This window comes from Martes martes (assembly GCF_963455335.1).
Source record: "Martes martes genome assembly, chromosome: 3".
Classification (NCBI taxonomy): domain Eukaryota; kingdom Metazoa; phylum Chordata; class Mammalia; order Carnivora; family Mustelidae; genus Martes; species Martes martes.
The window spans coordinates 81,655,804-81,674,840 of record NC_137890.1 but is presented as its reverse complement, the minus strand read 5'-3'; the positions used below and the strand labels follow the sequence as shown (position 1 = coordinate 81,674,840).

Here is a 19,037-nt window from a genome sequence, read left to right as displayed (position 1 = left end):
TCTGGCACACAGCTCCACCTCGAGTCTCTGAACTCCACAGATCCCTGAGCTCCCCCAGGGGGTGTCTCCCCGGATCTTGTGGGGACCTCACTCAAAGAGCAGTGGCCTGTGCCACAGATTATGGTTCAAGGTAACCCCAAGTTGAGAGCTCACTCCTCGGCTTCGTCTCTGTAGCTGCTTCCCCGCTCTAATACCTGCGAGCTCTGCAACACTCAGACACCCCTGATCCTTCGGTGACCCTGCAGGACCTGGGGCCACGCTGACCCTGTGTGGGCTTCACCCCGGTTTAGCCTCTGGAGCGATGTCCCTCAGTGGAGCAGACTTTTCAAAGTCCTGATTTTGTGCTCTGTTGCTCCGCTGCTTGCTGGGAGCCGGCCCCTCCCCACGCGGTCTATCTTCCCATCACTTTGGATTTACTTCTCCACTGGTCCTACCTTTCAGAAAGTGGTCGGTTTTCTGTTTCTAGAATTGTTGCTCTTCTTCTCTTCGATCTCCTGTTGGATTTGTAGGTGTTCGCAGTGGTTTGATAAGCTATCTAGCTGATCTCCGGCTACCTGATGTCATGTCAGCCTGCTACTTCTCTGCCATCTTGACTCCTCCTAAACGTAACTTTTATGTGTTTTGGGAATCCAAATTATTTAACTCACTTTTTTTTTAATGATATTTGTTTTACTCTGGTGGTCTGGGACTGAACTGGCAGTATCTTAGAGGCATGCCTATACCAATATAAACAAGCCAGACCAGTTTAAGTTATGATAAACATCAACCCAGCACCTTTTTTCTTTTTTTTTTTAGGCCTGCATGCTTGTTTTTCAACCAGATCTCAGTATCACAGTTCCTGACCTAGCTGAAAACAGTGAAGTGATTATTTGTCTTGATTGCTCCAATTCCATGGAAGGTGCAACATTCTTGCAAGCCAAGCAAATTGCCTTATATGCACTGTCCTTGATGGGTATGAAGCAAAAGATAAACATTGTCAAGTTTGGCACAGGTGAGTGCTCTTTGGCCCCCGTCAAAGTGTGCTTCCTTCTGAATATTGACATGAGCAGAGCTGTTGGCTATTGGTACCTGACCTCATCTGTGGAGTAAGAGGTAACATAGCATGGAGTTCAAGAACCAGAACACTCGAGCTAGGTCCCTAGATTAAGATTCCAGCTCTACCCCTTACTAGCTCTAGATGTCACCTTGGGCAAATTACTTGAACTTTTCCTCATCTGTAATATAAGAGTAATAATTCCAGCTTAATAGTGTTGTTGTAAGGACTGAGCTGATGCACATAAAGGATTTAAAACAATTCCTATTACAGAGCAAGCATTGTATAAATATTACTAGGTTACCACCAGCTGAACCAAATGCAAGACCCTTGGTTTGACATGTATGAGGGTCCCAAGGATATGGACAGAACACTTAATGTCAGCACAGTAGCAGAAAAATCTAGCTTGCTTTCAGGAAGCATCAGATCAGCCCTTTTAGAGGAAAAGTAACACCATCCTCCAGGTGGGGGCCTGAGGACATCTCAGCCACAGAAGAAGGTATTTTAGGAATGAGAGAAGGAGCACAGAGTGGAGTGAGGGGATAGTCATGTCCTATTGATTCTTCTGTGCCATTCAGCAGAAGATGAGCCCTTTTATGAAGGAGCTAACATCTGTTACTGCTGGGGGCAGAGATCAAGTAAGGTTGGGGTAGGAGGGCCTGGAAGGAGAATGTGTCCCTCTGGCACACAGGCGGCCTACGCTGTTGGGATGCCCCACATCTTTCTTTGCATGAGCCATCTTCTACAAAACAGAGGTCTACACATGTGATTTTACTCAGAACATTTTACATAGTAAAGTGCGTAGTTTCAACGCACTAGAGTTAATTATTTGAAGGAATACTGTGGTGAAGTTTTTTTTATATGTTAAACTATCAAACATGATTTTTAGTGGTCAATAAAGTGAGTATTAATAGCTGTACCTCAATGCCAATCTTATCACACAGGTTACAAGGAATTATTTTCATATCCTAAGTCCATCACAAGCAATAATATGCCAACAGAGTTCATTATGGTAAGTAAAAGAACTGTCCTTCATCTCTTGGGTCTTTTCCTATCAAGTTTTAATGGTACTATCTGGACTTATTCCCTCCAAGACCAATAATGGAACACCCCTAGTCCTTCAGTTTTTGTATGTCAGTGGGGCTCTTTTATTATTATTACAGTAATAATAATATAATATTGTATAGTGATTAATATATAATTAACATATATTAATATATAATATGAACGTTACTATAATATTAATATAATATTAATGAGATGGACTCATTTAAAAAATTAGAAATTAAGAAAGGTAGAAAGAAAAATAATCACCCACAGTGCTACCACCTAAATATAACCATCATTAACAGTGTTAGAATGTTTTCCTCTATTCCTTATTTTTTTCTTTTTCTTAAAATGACACAAGCTGCGAATGACTAGTTGCCACCTCAGTCCAGGCCAGCACACCCAGGAAAGCCATAAAAAAAAAATCAAAGAAGTCAAGCAATAATATTGTAGTTACTGTGTGATATGAAATAAATTAACAGGATATAAGCATAGTTGTTCCACAAATGTATAATTTTAAAAAATATTTTTTCAGTGATGATATCTCCAAACCATCTTTGAGACATGCCTCAGTAAATGATTACAGTTAATGGTGGAATGAATAACCTTTCACTTCATTTCCTCCAGTCTGCTACACCTACCATGGGAAATACAGACTTCTGGAAAACACTCCGATATTTAAATCTACTGTACCCTTCTCAAGGCTTACGGAGCATTCTCCTTATATCGGATGGGCACCTCCAGAATGAGAGTCTGACATTGCAGCTTGTGAAAAGAAATGTCCAGCACACGAGGCTGTTCTCCTGCGGTATCGGGTAAGTGCAGAAGATCTAGTCACACAGTGAGCACTGTGGGGGGAAAAGGCAGCCTGTGGGTAGGTTTTCTCTGTTGGCCTGCATGTGATTTTTAGAAGTTTTGAAGTTGCTAACAGTATATGGAAGCAGTTTAGCATAGAGTTGCAGAGCTCTGGGCAAGTTGTTTAACTTCTTATCTGTAAAATGAAGATGATAATGAAAATGTCATAGGTTTAATAGTTTGCTCTGAAAATTTAATGAGCTTATATATAAAAAGTAGTTAAGTCCCAGCCCTACAGTGGGGTGAGAAAAATGTTGTGTAAGGAAGACCCACATGCCGGCACTCCTTGGGAGAAAAAATAAGTACTTAAGAGCACCTGGCAAGCACCAAGTCAATGTTAGTTTTGTTTTGTTTTGTATAAAAATCCAGATTTCCAACCTATCCTGAGAAGCCTGAAGACCTGGCAATGCCAGGCGCACACCCTCCCCTGGCAGTTCCTGACCAGGGCTGAGGGCCACTGCTTTGGGCAAGCCCCCACCCAGACTCTTTGCTCCTTTACACCTTTCTGGTGGCTGGGCACATCTGCATTTACTAACCCTGTGATGGAAATAGGATCTTTCTCTTGGGAGGCTAGGCCCCCATGATTGTTGGAATGAACCCCCTCCCCAGTTATAGTTAGCTTTTTTTGGATTGAACCAAGGCATATGGTGTAAACATAAGGAAAGCACCAAACAGAAGGGGCCAGACTGATGTTTGCAAAGAGCATGCCTGCACCCTCTTCTCCCTAGTCTTTCCCCCACATAGTCACCAGCCTGGCAAGTGATAACCAGTACTCCCTATTCTGAGGCAGTGCATGGAGAAGGACCGCCCCTCAGCATGGGGGTAGGGGCGGAGGTGGGAGTGGTGGCTGTTGGTGTTTCCTGGGGCCACTGTGCTGTCCTAGGATGGAGTCCTCCTCAGGCCTCAGCTATGAACTACAGGAGCTGGGACCCTCCACACCCCTTGAGGGCCCTCCCTGCTGTACCCAAGCCAGACCTGCCTGCCCAGAGGGCTCTTTCCCTCTTTCTGCCCCTCCTCAGTCACAGCTCCTAGTCTTCTTCTCTAATCTGATGACCACAGACCAACCAGGAAACTTATCCGCCCCACAGTGGACTCCCCAGGAATTGCTCCTAAGTAGGCTTTACCTGATTAACTTATGAACATTGGGTGGCTGGCCCTACCCTGCTGCAGGGACATGTCCCTCTCCCTGCCTGAGTCAGTGCCCTGTTCTATCTTCCCGGACACAGCAACACCCCCCTTTCTCCCCTGACCAGGTATCAGTGGCTATGCCAGGGTTATGTCTCAGAGCTCATTGCAGAAGATACTGGACCCTGTTGATTCCTTCTTTGCTGAGAGCTAGTCATGAGACAGACACTCCTTGGTGCTGGACCACAGTGCTGTGTATAGGGAGATAGGCAGCAAGTAATCTAATAAGCTAAAAGGGGAGATGGGTTTTCCTAAGTGCCAGGAAGGAAATAAGGAGGGGCTGCTGTGATGGGGAAAATGGGCATGAATCTTTTTGGGAAATGATGTGTGCTTTGACATGACCCAGCCTGAGGGAGCTGGAATTTTTACTGATTTTCTGTCAGGTTTTAGGATCTTTCTAAATGTTTCTGCTTCATTTTATATATGCTCATTTGTATTCAAAAACTCTAGCAATATGTGAATTCTCCAGTAGAGACTCTTCATCCTGCATGTTGTCACAAACTGTCCTCTGAGCTCCACACAGCAGGAGCAAAAAAAGATTCCAAAAACCTCAGTAGCCGATGAATTAGATAAAATACAAATAAACTACAGCTTAGGGGAATTATCTAATTGGTGGTGTAATCACCACCAATTTTGAAGACTAAAGACAAATCCAATCAATAGGCTAAGAAATATTTCAGAAATAATTTTCTTAAGCTCTTTTCCTGGAAAGTAATTGTGTCTTTACTATTTCAGGAGGAACCTCCCTAAGGTTAATAGTTTTAGAATTATTATTGAGAGAAATTCAATAGGACGCTGCCGTTGAAGTAGCAAAGCTTATCTTTGCTAGAAAGAGACTTCTTTATCCCTTTTGCTATCTAGATACACATCATATTTTAAGATGTAGACTTTATTAACGCTTCCAGTTCTTGGCCTTTGAGATCAAATTTAGGTAACTGACACTTATTGAAAGGAGTTTGATGTTTTTGTCAGTATTCCGATAACTTTTTGAAGGTTTTTCAGAATCATCTACTCCCTTCTTTGGTAAACCAGGAGTCAAGAATTTCTGCTCTTTTTTTTATTATTATTTTTTTTCTATTGTGAAAAAGAAACAAGTTCTCTGATATGTGGGAGCTTAAGTTACCCAAACCTTCAGATGTTCCTACTGTCCGTCCTGAGTTTTCTCTCTTTAACCTCAATTACAGAGACTAATTCTTCTGCATGCAATATCTCTTCTACTGAGTTTCGAGCTATGTCAACATTGTTAACTACATGAAATACAAAATGTGTCTAAAATTTCTTGAAAATTAAAACATGTAACATGTGATCAGTTCTACAGCAAATCGCCATATCTTAAGGACTTTGTCCCAGTACGGTGCTGGAGTATTTGAGTATTTTAACTCAAAATCCAAAAATAGTTGGAAAAAACAGGTACGTTTTTCAAATATCTTATTTCTAGTTTTAAGCTTAAACATATGGAAATATTATTGTCTTGCAAATCTAGTGACAGTAACTTCTGTGTTTTCATTCGTGGAAAGGGGACTTAGGAAAATGACAAAGTTACTGAAAGCAATTACTTAGTTACTGTCCGTCTGACACCTAGCAGGAACGCATTCTCCTTAATTGGCTCATTCTCCTAGCTAATAGCTTGATTTCTTCTTTACAAAGTGTCATGGAGGTGTTTTTATCAAAAGTGACTTAAGTATTATACATGTTTTGCTAGAGTTGATATGCTATTTTGGCAAAATATACATAAACTTCACCATTTTAACCATTCATAAGTGGCATTCAGTGGCATTAAGGTACACTAGGCGTGTCTGGGTGGCTCAGTCAGTTTGGTGTCTGCCTTTGGCTGGGATCCCAGGATCCCAGGGTCCTGGAATCGAGCCCTGCATTGGGCTCCCTGCTTGGCGGGGAGTCTGCTTCTCTCTCTCCCTCTGCTCCTACCTCCTACTTGTGCTCTCTCTCCCACTCTCTCTCCCTGTCTCAAGTAAATGAATAAAATCTTTAAAAATAATAATATGTAAAGGCACATTCACAATGTTGTACAGCTATCACCACCATCCACCTCCAGAACTTTTCATCATCCCAAACAGAAACTCTACTCATTAAACCACTCCCCATTCCACCCTCCCCCAGTCCCTGGTAACTACCATTCTACTTTTTGTCTCTATTAATTTGACTACTTTAGATACTTCATGAAAGCAGAATCATACAATATGTGTCCTTTTGTGCCTCTCTTGTTTCATTTGGTATAATGTTTTCAAAGTCTATCCATGTTGTGGCAAGTGTCAGAATTTTCTTTCTCTTTAAAGGCTGAATAATATTTCATTGTGTTCACATACCACATTTTGTTTATCCATTTGTTTGTTGATAGATATTTGGGTTGTTTCTACCTTTTAGTGGTTGTGAATTATGCTGCTTTGAGTATTGCCATATAAGCAAGTGTTCAGGTCTGATTTCAGTTATTTTAGGTATATAACAGAAGTTAAATTTCTGGACCATATGGTAATTCTGTGTTTTGTTTTTTAGAAATTGTTATACTGTTGCTCACAGTGGCTGCACCATTTTACATTCCCATGAGCAATGTACTAGGGTTCCAATTTTTCTACATAATTGATAGCACTTGTTGTTTTCTGGTTTTGGTTTTTGTTTTAGAATAACCATCCTAGGGTGTGACATTGTATCCCACTGGGGTTCGGAGTTGCATTTTCCTAATGACTAGTAATATTGACTATCTTTTCATATGTTCAGTGGCCGTATTTTCTTTGGAGAAATGTCTATTCAAGTCCTTTGTAGGATTAATTTTTATAACTAGCAACTACTCCCTGCCAGAGTTGTATATTAGTAATTAACTAATGGAATAATTTGGGAATGTCTTACGTATTTAAATTATGTGCTAATGCTATTATTAAGAATTCTATTAAAAATCTTTTTGAAAATGTACCCTGAGCAGGAAGGAGAAAAACAAAACCAAAGTAGTACAAATCCTGAGAGAGAGAATATAGAATTATTTTAAGTGTTAAGTAACTATTTTCCGGATGTAACATTGAAAGAGAAATAATTCATCTCTTATAAATAGATAGAAGACCAAATGGCTAGGTTACATTCTCCAAGTTGTCACTCTGTCTCCATCAAATGGCAGCAGCTAAGTACAGATGCGCCTGAGCCTCTGCAGGCTCCAGCCCAGGTGCAGTCCTTGTTCCACAACGAGCGACTCCTTGTCTATGGATTTATTCCTCATTGTACACAGGTAAGGAAGCACACAGCTCATTCTACTATGGGAAGAGCAACATATGTTGCCAACAATTTTCTTTTTCTTTTCTTCCTTCCCCCTCCTTGTACCATAACATGCTGGCAAATTTTCTCCTTCTGGAAACCTAATGGGTAGTTAACTAGGGATACTGGGGAGCCTTTTAATTTCCATTAAAAGGAAAGAGAAAATCATGGTGAAACTAAAACTCTATGGAATGAAAAATTAATAAGGGATTCCACCCTCCTCCCCCATTTCAGGCAACTCTATGTGCATTGATTCAAGAGAAAGAATTTTCTACAGTAGTATCAACTAGTGAACTTCAGAAGACAACTGGAACTGTAAGATTAAAAACTTTAACTATGAACTCACTTTTTGAAAGTTGTAATAAATTTATATTTTTATACCTTTGTTGTTCTTGTTTTTCTATTTTGACCCTTCAGTGCACAGTATCATATGTGGAACCATTGTCTGTACAAACGAGGACACTTTCCTTCAGTTTCGGATGCAACAGTTCTTTTTCTGGGGTTCTTGAGTCTAGGTGTATCCATATGGGCATCAGTGGATATGACTAACTGCAATTAAATTTGGTATTTTATACACAAATACTTTTTAAGGAGGTTCTCAAAGTTGTTCATGACATGATAAAAATTAAGCACCACAGATCAACCTGTGTTATTTTGAAATATGAAGTGTAACAGTACTGGACTGAGAGTAAACATATATTGAGAATGTGTTTGTTTTTTCTACTTTCAGATTAAAAGCAAATGAATTATCACCAGAAAGTTTGTAGTATTTGCATTAGTACTTAATCTATTGGAGTCAGACCTGGAAAATCCCTAACCTATATATACTATATATATGTAGCTTTATTCATAGGAATATTTATTTGCCTAGCCAGGTAAACTACTTCCAAGACATTGCAGATATTTTGTCTTTTTTTAAAAATAAAATATAGCTTACTTTTTGGCCCTGAATCAATTATTATAACTTACTGTTTGCCAGTGATATATGTATAGAACTTAAGGGAATCTCCCTATTGTTTTAAAAAATTGAATCTAAGGGGGGAGTTAATAATTAAAAGGATTTTACCTAGAAAGAGGTCACTTTCCATAAAATTGAAGTTTTTATAGTTGTACTTACTCTGTGAATTATGGCCTTATTGATAACAAAATTACAAGAGTTGGAATTATCATTGTAAGCAAACATTGCTATTAAAATCAGCTGTGTTTCTTAGTTATTGGAAAGGAAGGGGGCAGTCCTTCACCTTGCACCTCCCAGGGCACATTTTGCCACCCCTGCCCTTCAGAGTGGAGGTCACATTCACAGTTAGGCATCACAGCACTAAGCGGACTTCTTCCTACAGTAGAAGAACAGTTTAAAATTTTAGAAATAAATTGAATTAGCAAAATGCCCTTTTATAGAAAAGACAAAACTGTAGGCATAGAAAACAGATGAGTGGGTGCCAGGGACTTGAGGTGACAGCAAGGACCATGAGGAGTGCCCTTCACTTTTGAAATTGAAGGAACTATTCTGTATCTTTATTTCAGAGGTAGTCACACAACTATATACATTTGTTACAACTCATCAAACTGTACACTTAAAAGGGGTGAATTTTATTGTATGTACTATTATACCTCAATTTTAAAAGTGGTTTTCTAAGTTAAGACTTTAATGAGAAGTCACCTGAATCTTTTTTTCCCCTTTGCTGCTTAAACACAGATGATCCACAAGCTGACAGCACGAGCTCTGATCCGAGATTATGAAGACGGCATTCTCCACGAAATTGAAACGAACCATGAGGTTTGTTCTTTTCATTGTTCTCTATCCTTCTTAAATTTATCTATCCATGGAACTGTAAAGCGAGGATAGCTGAATGGAGAGACATGTGGTATGGGGGCACTCATCATTGTATCTTTATTTTCTGCACCTGGGGTGCAGGGCACTCAGTAAATGTTTGTTGAATAATTAATGAAAGAACGGATGTCATTGGTTTCCTAAGAATTCTCTGGTCATTTCCCTCATCAGGAAGAGGCCAGAGAAGGGCTCAGAGAATGTTTGCTGAGCTCCTGTCATAAAAATCACCTAAGATCTCATATACTGTAGGCGTTGGTATTCTCATCTTAGTGATGAAGCAGCCCAGGTGCAAGACAGGTAGGTGACCAGCCTAAAGACACACAGGGGAGCCAAAGCCCACTCTGTGCCTTCTTCACTGACCTGATGAGGCCCCCAGCAGGGGGTCCCACTCAGCCAGCCCACCTGATGACCTGGTCCCTTGGTAGCTGTGAACTTAAATGAACTTAGGAGAAGTGGTGCTCAATGCCTTCCCAAAAAGAAGGAACCAGAGGGCCTCCCCTGGCTGTTAATGCAGTCATGGCAAGTAATAGATGGCCTTGTGTTTTCACTGTACTCCCTTGCTGCCCTTAGATTAGCAGCCTTGTGTTCTGTTTTACTTAAGACCTTTTTGGGTTTGGTTTTGTTTTTTAGATTTTATTTATTTATTTGAGGAAGAGAGAGAGAGAGAGATCACGAACAGGGGGAAGGGTAGAGGGAAAAGCAGACACCATGCCAAGCAGGGAGCCTGATGTGGGACTCAATCCCAGGACCCTGGATCCATGACCTGGGCTGAAGCCAAGACTCTTAACCAATTGAGGCACCCAGGTGCCCTCCTTAAGGTCTTTTATCTGTGGGGGCAACTGACCAGCCCTTCCACCAAATAGTCTTGAAAAAATCACTCTACATCTCCACACCTTGGATTCCCCATCTTTAAAATGGGAGGAAGAGACTGTCTGTAAAAGAATGCAGAAACCCCCCACACTTGAGAGTGAGAGTTCTTTGTAATCATAAAGAACTACATAAATATGAATTATTTTTCTATGACTTAACCAGTCACTTGATCCTATTTTTCAAAGAATGTTAAGTCATCTACTCTAGACATTTAGACAGGGCCATTGACTCAATTTAATTTGAAATACTAATTATAAAATGGTTTATTTTGTAGAAAAATGCATTTGTTGGTTATTTAACACCTGTTTTATTGGTCATACATAGCTAAAGAGTGAAAAATAAAATAAGACATGACTTCATTTGATTCTATTTTAGATGAAGAAGCAAATCTTAAAATCTCTGATTATTAAACTCAGTAAAGAAAACTGTCTCATAACGCAGTTTACAAGCTTTGTTGCAGTTGAGAAGAGGGTATGTATTGTTAATTCGTGGTTATTTCATTTGTATTTACATATTAAGAAAATTACTCTTGCTCTGACTGGTACTGACAATATCCACATTCATGGCTTATGAAGAGCAGGGAGGGGAGAGGCAGGGAGGACCATTAAACCAGAGCCTCACATTCATGAAGGGTTCATTATAATCTCTCTAAATGAGTCACATATGTTATGTTTTTGATGTTATAAGTTATTACTTAGTTAAATGTGTATTTATGAGATACACTATAATTTTACTACATTTGGGCATTTCTCATCTTTTATTAACGCAAGACCCTTAAAAAACAGAAAGGGCTTGAGCTTCCCTCATCCTCTGCGAGGCCTTTTCTTTTTCGTAAGTTTAAGAGGAAAAGACCACAGAAGCCACTTACCACAGCTCCCACACCCAGCTCAATAAAGAGGAAAGCCACTCAACTGAGCATAATTTTCTTTTTAGACTCTTTCTCCCTCCCTTGTGGCCCAGGACAATCTAATCTGACACCCATACATATTTCAAACTAAGGATTCACCAGGCTTTAAAATGAATAGTAATCATTTAATTTGATAATGTCTGTTTTGTTTTTACCTAATTTTAATTCAATATAGGATGGTAAGGAGTTACCTTCTCCTAATATCCCTAATATTTGGGAACTTATTGCCAAAGAAGATGTTGATTTTCTACCATACATGAGCTGGCAGGAGGAGCAACCAGATACCAGTGCGGCACAGGTAAATGTTAATTACCAAATAAATTAATATTGTGTTTTCATATTTGTATGATTGTGAGGGGAGCCCTTTGCTTCAAATAGCACACTTATTGCTTGAATTTGCAGAAACTATTGTCGCCCTCAAAATGGAAAATATTTGCACATTTATAAAAAAGCTGTCATATTGACTGAGAGAGTCACCATACATAAATGTAGCTGTAAAATACCAAACGGGAATAACGGTGATTTTACCTCATTCATAGACAAATAAACTGTCATACAAGAAACTAAAGTCACTTACTCTAAGTAATTAATAGGTTCATCATGAAAGTAGTGAGAAAAGTCCTATCTGATCATCTAAATTCACCACTAATAATTTTTAAAATTTGTAACATGTTATATTGTGGCTTTTGTGACCAGAAATAGAATTGGAAAATGTGATTCCCATAGAAACTGAAAGGCATATTCAAAACCAAAGGAACAAAACAGTGCTAATAAAACCCTTAGGTATCTGGGTTAGCAGAATAAAATTGCCAAAATTAAGAAATTTAGAATCTAAGGAAAAATTTTGAGAGGAATTTTGGGAAAATGTAATATATGCAACATTTACTTCCTTTGATCCACTTTGAAGTTACTGTGTCAATTAAGAATATAAAAACACATTAGATATCCTTTGCTTACTTTGTTCAAAAATCATGATCTGAGATGGTAAATAACAACACAATAACAACCAAACAAAACTATAAATGTTTCCTCAAATCCTTCATTCAGAATTTTTGTTTTGTTTTATCTTACAGTTGTCTTTAAAGAAAGGAGAGAGGGATAATAACTTTTGAAAATCCTATTTTTACTCTTTTTCTGAGTTCACTTCTCTAGTCATGTAGGTCACACTAGAGAGAAGAGAAATTGTAGCCTCCACAGAACGGATGGGTAGTGGCAGGGCTGGGGAAATGACTGTGTCCCAACTGGCAGATAAAGAGGTAGGGAGCCTTTGGTGCACCTCCCCCGTTGTTGCAAGCCCCTCCTTTTTTGGCTGAAGCAAATTCCAGGGGATATAAAGAGCTGCACCTTCACTCTCCCTGCTCATTTTTTACTCTTCCCCTTTTGGGAGTCAGCCATTGAAGACTAGGACATTCCAAAACAACTCCTATATGGGATAATTAAAAAGTTATTGCCCATACCCAAGGAAAGGCTCAGAAAAGATGTAAGAGGACATTAAGTTTATACTTCAGGCTGATCCTCACCACAGAGACAGCCTGCAACAATTAAGAAAGAAAAAAGAATAACAAAAATACAACAAACACTGGGGAAGAGAGAGAATCTCATATCCAGATTTACCACATTTATTAGATTCAGATACTCAGTGTTCAAGGGAAAAAATCACAAGGCATACAAAAAACAAAAACAAAAACAGGAAAGTATGACCCCCCCAAAAATGAAACAACCAGAAACTGTCCCTGAAAAAGACAAAGTGGCAGATATATTAGACAAAGACTTTAACACAGTGATCTAAAAGGTGTTCAGAGAACTAGAGGAAGATGAGGAGAAAGTCAAGAAAATGATGAATGGATGAAATGGAAATATCAGTAAAGAGACAGAAGAATTAAAAAGAAACCAAAAAGAAATTTGGGAGCTAAAAAGTACAATACCTGAAATGAAAAATTCACTAGAGGGATTCAAAGGCAGATTTGAGCAGGCAGAAGAAAGAAGCAATGAACTTGAACTTCTTCTGCTTCTTCGTGTCAGTATTATTATTAAAGTGTCAGAATTGCCCAAAGCAATCTATAGATTCAATGCAATCTCTATCAAAAGCTCAGCAATGTTATTGCAGAAATAGAAAAATCAGGGCACCTGGGTGGCTCGGTCGTTAAGCGTCTGCCTTCAGCCCAGGTCATGGTCCCAGAGTCCTGGGATCGAGCCCCACATCAGGCTCCCTGCTCGGCAGGGAGCCTGCTTCTCCCTCTCCCATTCCCCCTGCTTGTGTTCCCTCTCTCGCTGTGTCTCTTTCTGTCAAATAAATAAATAAAATCTTAAAAAAAATAAAGAAAGAAAGAAATAGAAAAATCCACCATGGAATTCATATGGAATCTCAAGGTACTCCAAAATAGCCAAAACAATCTTGAAAAAGAACAAAACTGGAGGGCTCACACTTACTGATTTCAAAATTTACTCCAATGATAAGTAATCAAAGCAGTGTGATACTCGTATAAAGACAGACTTTTCTAAACCAATAGAATAGAATAGTGAGTCCAGAAATAAACCCTAGCATATATGGTCAAGTGATTTTTGATAAACGTACCAAGATTATTCATTGGGGAAAGCATAAATGATGCTGGACATACTGGAGATCCACATGCAAAAGAATGATGTTGTATCCTTACCTAATATCATATACAGAAATTAACTCAAAATCAATCTATGACCTATATATAAGGCCTAAAACAATATAACTCCTAAAAGAAACATAGGATAAATCTTCACCCTTTGGGTTTAATGGTAATCTGTCAGGATGTGATACCAAAGGCACAAGTAACAAAAGAAAAAAAAAATAGAGGAATCAGACTTCATGAAAATTTAGAAAAATTTTGTACATCAAAAGACACTATGCACAGAATAAAAAGATAACCCACAGAATGGAAGAAAATTTTTGACAGAGATATACCTGATAAGGGATTAATATCCAGAATATATAGAACTCCTAAAACTCAACAACAACAAAGCAACCCAATTCAAAAATAGGGTAGGGGGTAGGCTCAATCAGTTGGGCATCTGACTTTTGGTTTTGGCTCAGGTCACGATCTCATGTGTTGTGAGATCAAATCCTATGTCAGGCTCCATGCTCAGCAGGGAGTCCACTTGAAGATTCTTTCCCTTTGCCTCTTCCCCACTCTCTCTTTGTCTCTCTTAAATGAATAAATAAATCCTTAAAAACATTTTTAAGGGGCACCTGGGTGCCTCAGTGGGTTAAAGCCTCTGCCTTCGGCTCAGGTCATGATCTCAGGGTCCTGGGATCGAGCCCCATGTCTGGCTCTCTGCTCTGTGGAGAGCCTGCTTCCTCCTCTCTCTCTGCCTGCCTCTCTGTCTACTTGTGATCTCTGTCTGTCAAATAAATAAATAAAATCTTTAAAAAAAAACATTTTAGAAAATAGGGCACAGGACTTGAGTAGACATTTCTACAAAGAAGATATGTGAATGGTCAGTAAGCACATGAAAAGATGTTCAATAGCAATACTGGTCTTCCTCAAGAAGGAAGAAAATCTGAAATACACAACCTAAACTTACACCTAAAGGAGCTTGGAAAGGAACAGCAAATACAGCCTAAATCCAACAGGAAAGGGAAATAATAAAGATTAGAGCAGAAATAAATGATATAGAAATTTTAAAAAACCCAAATCAACAAAACTAGGAGCTGGTTCTTTGAAAGAATTAACATTGACAAACCCCCATCCAGACTTATCAAAAAGAAAGAAAAAGGACCCAAATAAATAGAACCATGAATGAAAAAGACAGATCACAACCAACACCATAGAAATACAAACAATTATAAGAGAATATTATAAGAATTATATACCAACATATAAGGCAATGTGGAAGAAATGAATAAATTCCCAGAAACATATAAACTACCAAATCAGAAACAGGAAGAAATAGAAAATCTGAACAGACCCAAAACCAGCAAAGAAATGGAATTAGGAATCAAAAATCTCCCAACAAACAAGGGTCCAGTGTCAGATGGCTTCCCAGGGGAATTCTACCAAACACTTATTTTTTTAAAAGATTTTATTTATTTATTTATTTATTTATTTATTTATTTATTTGAGGGAGACAGGAAGAGGGAGAGAGCAACAACCAGAAAGACTCTACCAAAAAATTGCTAGAGCTGATACAGGAATTCAGCAAAGTTGCAAGATATAAAATCAGCACACAGAAGTCTTTTGCATTCTATACACCATTAATGAAGTATCAGAAAGAGAAATCAAGGAATCAGTTCCATTTACAATTGCATCAAAAACCATAAGATACCTGGGGAAAAAAACCTAACCAAAGAGGTAGAAGATCTGTACTCTGAAAACTATAGAACACTAATGAGACAAATTGAGGAAAACACAAAGAAATGGAAAAAACATTCCATGTTCATGGGTTGGAAGAACAAATACTGTTAAAATGTCTATACTACCCAAAGCAATCTGCACATTCAATGCAATCCCTATCAAACTACAACCAACAAGAGGCGGATGGGGGGATGAGGTAACTGAGTGATGGGCATTAAGGAAGCCCCTTGATGTAGTGAGCACTGGGTGTTGTATGAAACTGATAAATCACTAAATTAGCTCTGAAACTGATAATACACTATATGTTAATTACATTGAATTAAAAGGGATGCCTGGGTGGCTCTGTCAGTTGAGCGTCCGCCTTCGGCTCAGGTCATGATCCCAGGGTCCTGGGATCGAATCCTGCATCAGGCTCCTGCTCAGTGGGGGATGTGCTTCTTCCTCTCCCTCTCCCCTCCAGTCATGCTCTCTCTCTCTCTTACAAAGTAAATGAATAAAACTTTTTTTAAAAAATTAAATAATAATTAAAAAAACCTACCATGGCATTTTTCACAGAGCTGGAACAAACAATCCTAAATTTGTATGGAATCAGAAAAGACCCCAAATAGCTGAAGTAATGTTGAAAAAGAAAACCAAAGCTGGAGAAACCACAATTCCGGAGTTCAATCTGTATTACAAAGCTGTAATCATCAAGACACTATGGTACTGGCACAAAAATAGACACATAGATCAATGGAACAGAATAGAGAGCCCAGAAATGTACCCTCAAATCTATGGTCAACTAACCTTTGACAAAGCAAGAAACAATATCCAATTAAAAAAAAAAAAAGAAGAAGGGAAAAAAACAGTCTTTTCAACAAATGGTGTTGGGAAAACTGGACAGCCACAGGTAGAAGAATGAAACTGGACCACATCTTACACCATACACACAAAAAAAATTTGAAATGGGCAAAAGATCTAAATGCGAGACAGGAATCCATCAAAATCCTAGAGGAGAACACAGACAGCAACCTCTTTGACCTCAGGTACAGAAACTTCTTACTAGAGATGTCTCCAGAGGCAAGAGAAACAAAAGCAAAAATGAATTATTGGGACTTCATCAAGATAAAAAGCTTTCCTTTTGCACAGCAAAGGAAACAACCAACAAAACTAAAAGATAGCCTACAGAATGGGAGAATATATTTACAAATGTCTTATCAGAAAAAGGGCTAATAAAAAAAAAGAAAGAAAGAAAAAGGGCTAATATCCAAAATCTATTAAAAAAAAAAAAACCCTTATCAAACTCAATACCCAAAAAACAAATAATCCAATCAAGAAGTGGGCAGAAGACATGAACAGACATTTCTCCAAAGAAGACATACAAATGGCCAACAGACACATGAAAAAATGCTCCACATCACTCAGCATCAGGGAAATACAAATCAAAACCACGATGAGATACCACCTCATAACAGTCAGAATGGCTAAAATTAACAGCTCAGGAAACAACAGATGTTGGCAAGGATGCAGAGAAAGGGGAACCCTCTTACATTGTTGATGGGAATGCAAACTGGTGCAACCACTCTGGAAAATAGTATGAAGCTTCCTCAAAAAGTTAAAAATAGAACTACTCTATGACCCAGCAACTTCCTGGTATTTATACTAGGTATAAAATTTAATACTGGGTATTAAATACTAGGTATTTACCCAAAGGATACAAACAGTGATTCGAAGGGGGCACCTGCACTCCAATGTTTATAGCAGCAATGTCCACAATAACCAAACTATGAAAAGAGCCCAGATGTCCATTGACAGATGAATGGATCACAAAGATCACACACACACACAAGTGAATATTACTCAGCCATCAAAAAGAATAAAATCTTGCATTTGCAATGACATGGATGGGACTAGAGGGTATTACGCTAAATGAAATAAATCAGTCAGAGAAAGACAAATACCATATGATTTCACTCATATGTGGAATTTAAGAAACAAAACAAATGAACATAGGGGATAGGAAGGAAAAATAAAGTAAGATAAAAATAAAGAGGGAGGCAAGCTGTAAGAGATACTGAACTCTAGGAAACAAACTGAGGGTTGCTGGAGGGGAGATGGGTGGGGGAGGGAGAGTATAATTGGGTGATGGGCATTAAGAAGAGCACTTGATGTAATGAACACTGGGAGTTATATGCAAATGATGAATCACTAAATTCTACCCCTGAAACTAATAATACCATATATGTTAACTAACTTGAGTTTAAATAAAAAATTTTAAAAAAGGAATTCTGTATCAAATTTAGATGTAAGCCTTGCCAATAGTTATAGAAACATTTAGCACTATGACATGTTATTTTTTTTAGCTATTTTAATAGTCTTCTATTTTCACTTTTGATAATTAAGCCTCTATAATTGCAGTTGAGCCAGCTTTAAACCATCATTATACCATTATTTTTTATTACCAGAATGAAATTATTGAGACATATGTGTTAATGGTTATAATATAATTTAACAGATATATTTGAAAAAGAAAAAAAGGATGTCTGTCCTTACCACTTCTGTTCAATGTTGCATAGAAGACTGGTACATAAAGCAAAAAAAATAATAAGAAGAAGAAAATAAAAAAATTTAAAAATATGTATATACACACACACATGTAAATACATATAATGCATACATATTGGGAAAGAAGTAGTAGAGCTTTCTTTACTCATAAGCAACCTAATTGTCTCTGTAGAAAATCTTAAAGATTCTATGGAAGGACTAGTAGAATTAGTAAGTAAGTGCATTTGACAAGGTTATAGGATGCAAGGTCAATGTAAGAAACCAGGGGCACCTGGATGGCTCAATGGGTTGGGCCTCTGCCTTTGGCTCAGGTCATGATCTCAGAGTCCTGGGATTGAGCTCCACATCAGGCTCCTTGCTCAGCGGGGAGCCCCCTTCTCCCTCTCTCTCTGCCTGCCTTTCTGCCTACTTGTGATCTCTCTCTCTCTCGATCTCTCTCTCTGTCAAATAAATAATAAATCCTTTTAAAAAAAGTAAGAAACCAACTTAATTTTTGTATGCTGGCAACAATTAAAAATTGATATTTAAAAAACAATACCACTTATAATACCATAGAAAATACGAAATATGTAGAATCAAATTTGACAAAATAAGCAGGACCTGTACACTGAAAATTACACAACATTGCTGAGAAAATTGCAATTGAAGAAGACTTAAATAAATGTTCTTAGATTAAAGTCGTTTTATCTGATTCTCCTCAGATTAATCTATAGATTCAGTTCAATCCAACTCAAAGTCCCAGCAAGTTTTTTGTTTAGAAATTGACCCACTGATTCTAAATTGTATATGTAATGTAAAGGATCTTTGTTAGCCAAAACAACTTTGAAAAAGAAGAAAAGTTTGGAGGTCTTACACTGTCTGATTTTAAAAGACTTTTTATAAGGCTACAGTAATTAGGAGAGTGTGATATTAGTGTAAAATAGACATCTGCGCCATGAGAACACCACTGAAACATGTAACACTTGGAATGGAGTAGAATGTCTAGAAATATATCCACATATACAGGGTCAATGGATTTCTACAGAGGTGTCAAGGCAATTCAATGTGGAAAGGATGATCTTTTCAACAAATGGTTCTGAAGCAATTGGATGGCCATTTGCCAAACAAATAAACAAAAATGAACCTCTGTCCTTAGCTCACACCATGTGCAAAGATTGATTTGGAATATAGACTTGAATA

General features: G+C 38.2%; 1 protein-coding gene across 1 annotated transcript in view; it reads left to right on the top strand.

Moving 5' to 3' along the window:
* Nucleotides 1–19,037, top strand: part of PARP4 (poly(ADP-ribose) polymerase family member 4) — a 134,610-nt gene that overhangs the window by 86,361 nt on the left and 29,212 nt on the right. Inside the window, 9 exon segments of the mRNA XM_080798293.1 lie at nucleotides 796–991; nucleotides 1,978–2,045; nucleotides 2,708–2,895; nucleotides 5,431–5,530; nucleotides 7,182–7,352; nucleotides 7,613–7,693; nucleotides 9,075–9,155; nucleotides 10,455–10,550; nucleotides 11,162–11,284. Coding sequence (XP_080654419.1) covers nucleotides 796–991; nucleotides 1,978–2,045; nucleotides 2,708–2,895; nucleotides 5,431–5,530; nucleotides 7,182–7,352; nucleotides 7,613–7,693; nucleotides 9,075–9,155; nucleotides 10,455–10,550; nucleotides 11,162–11,284 — 1,104 coding nt within the window.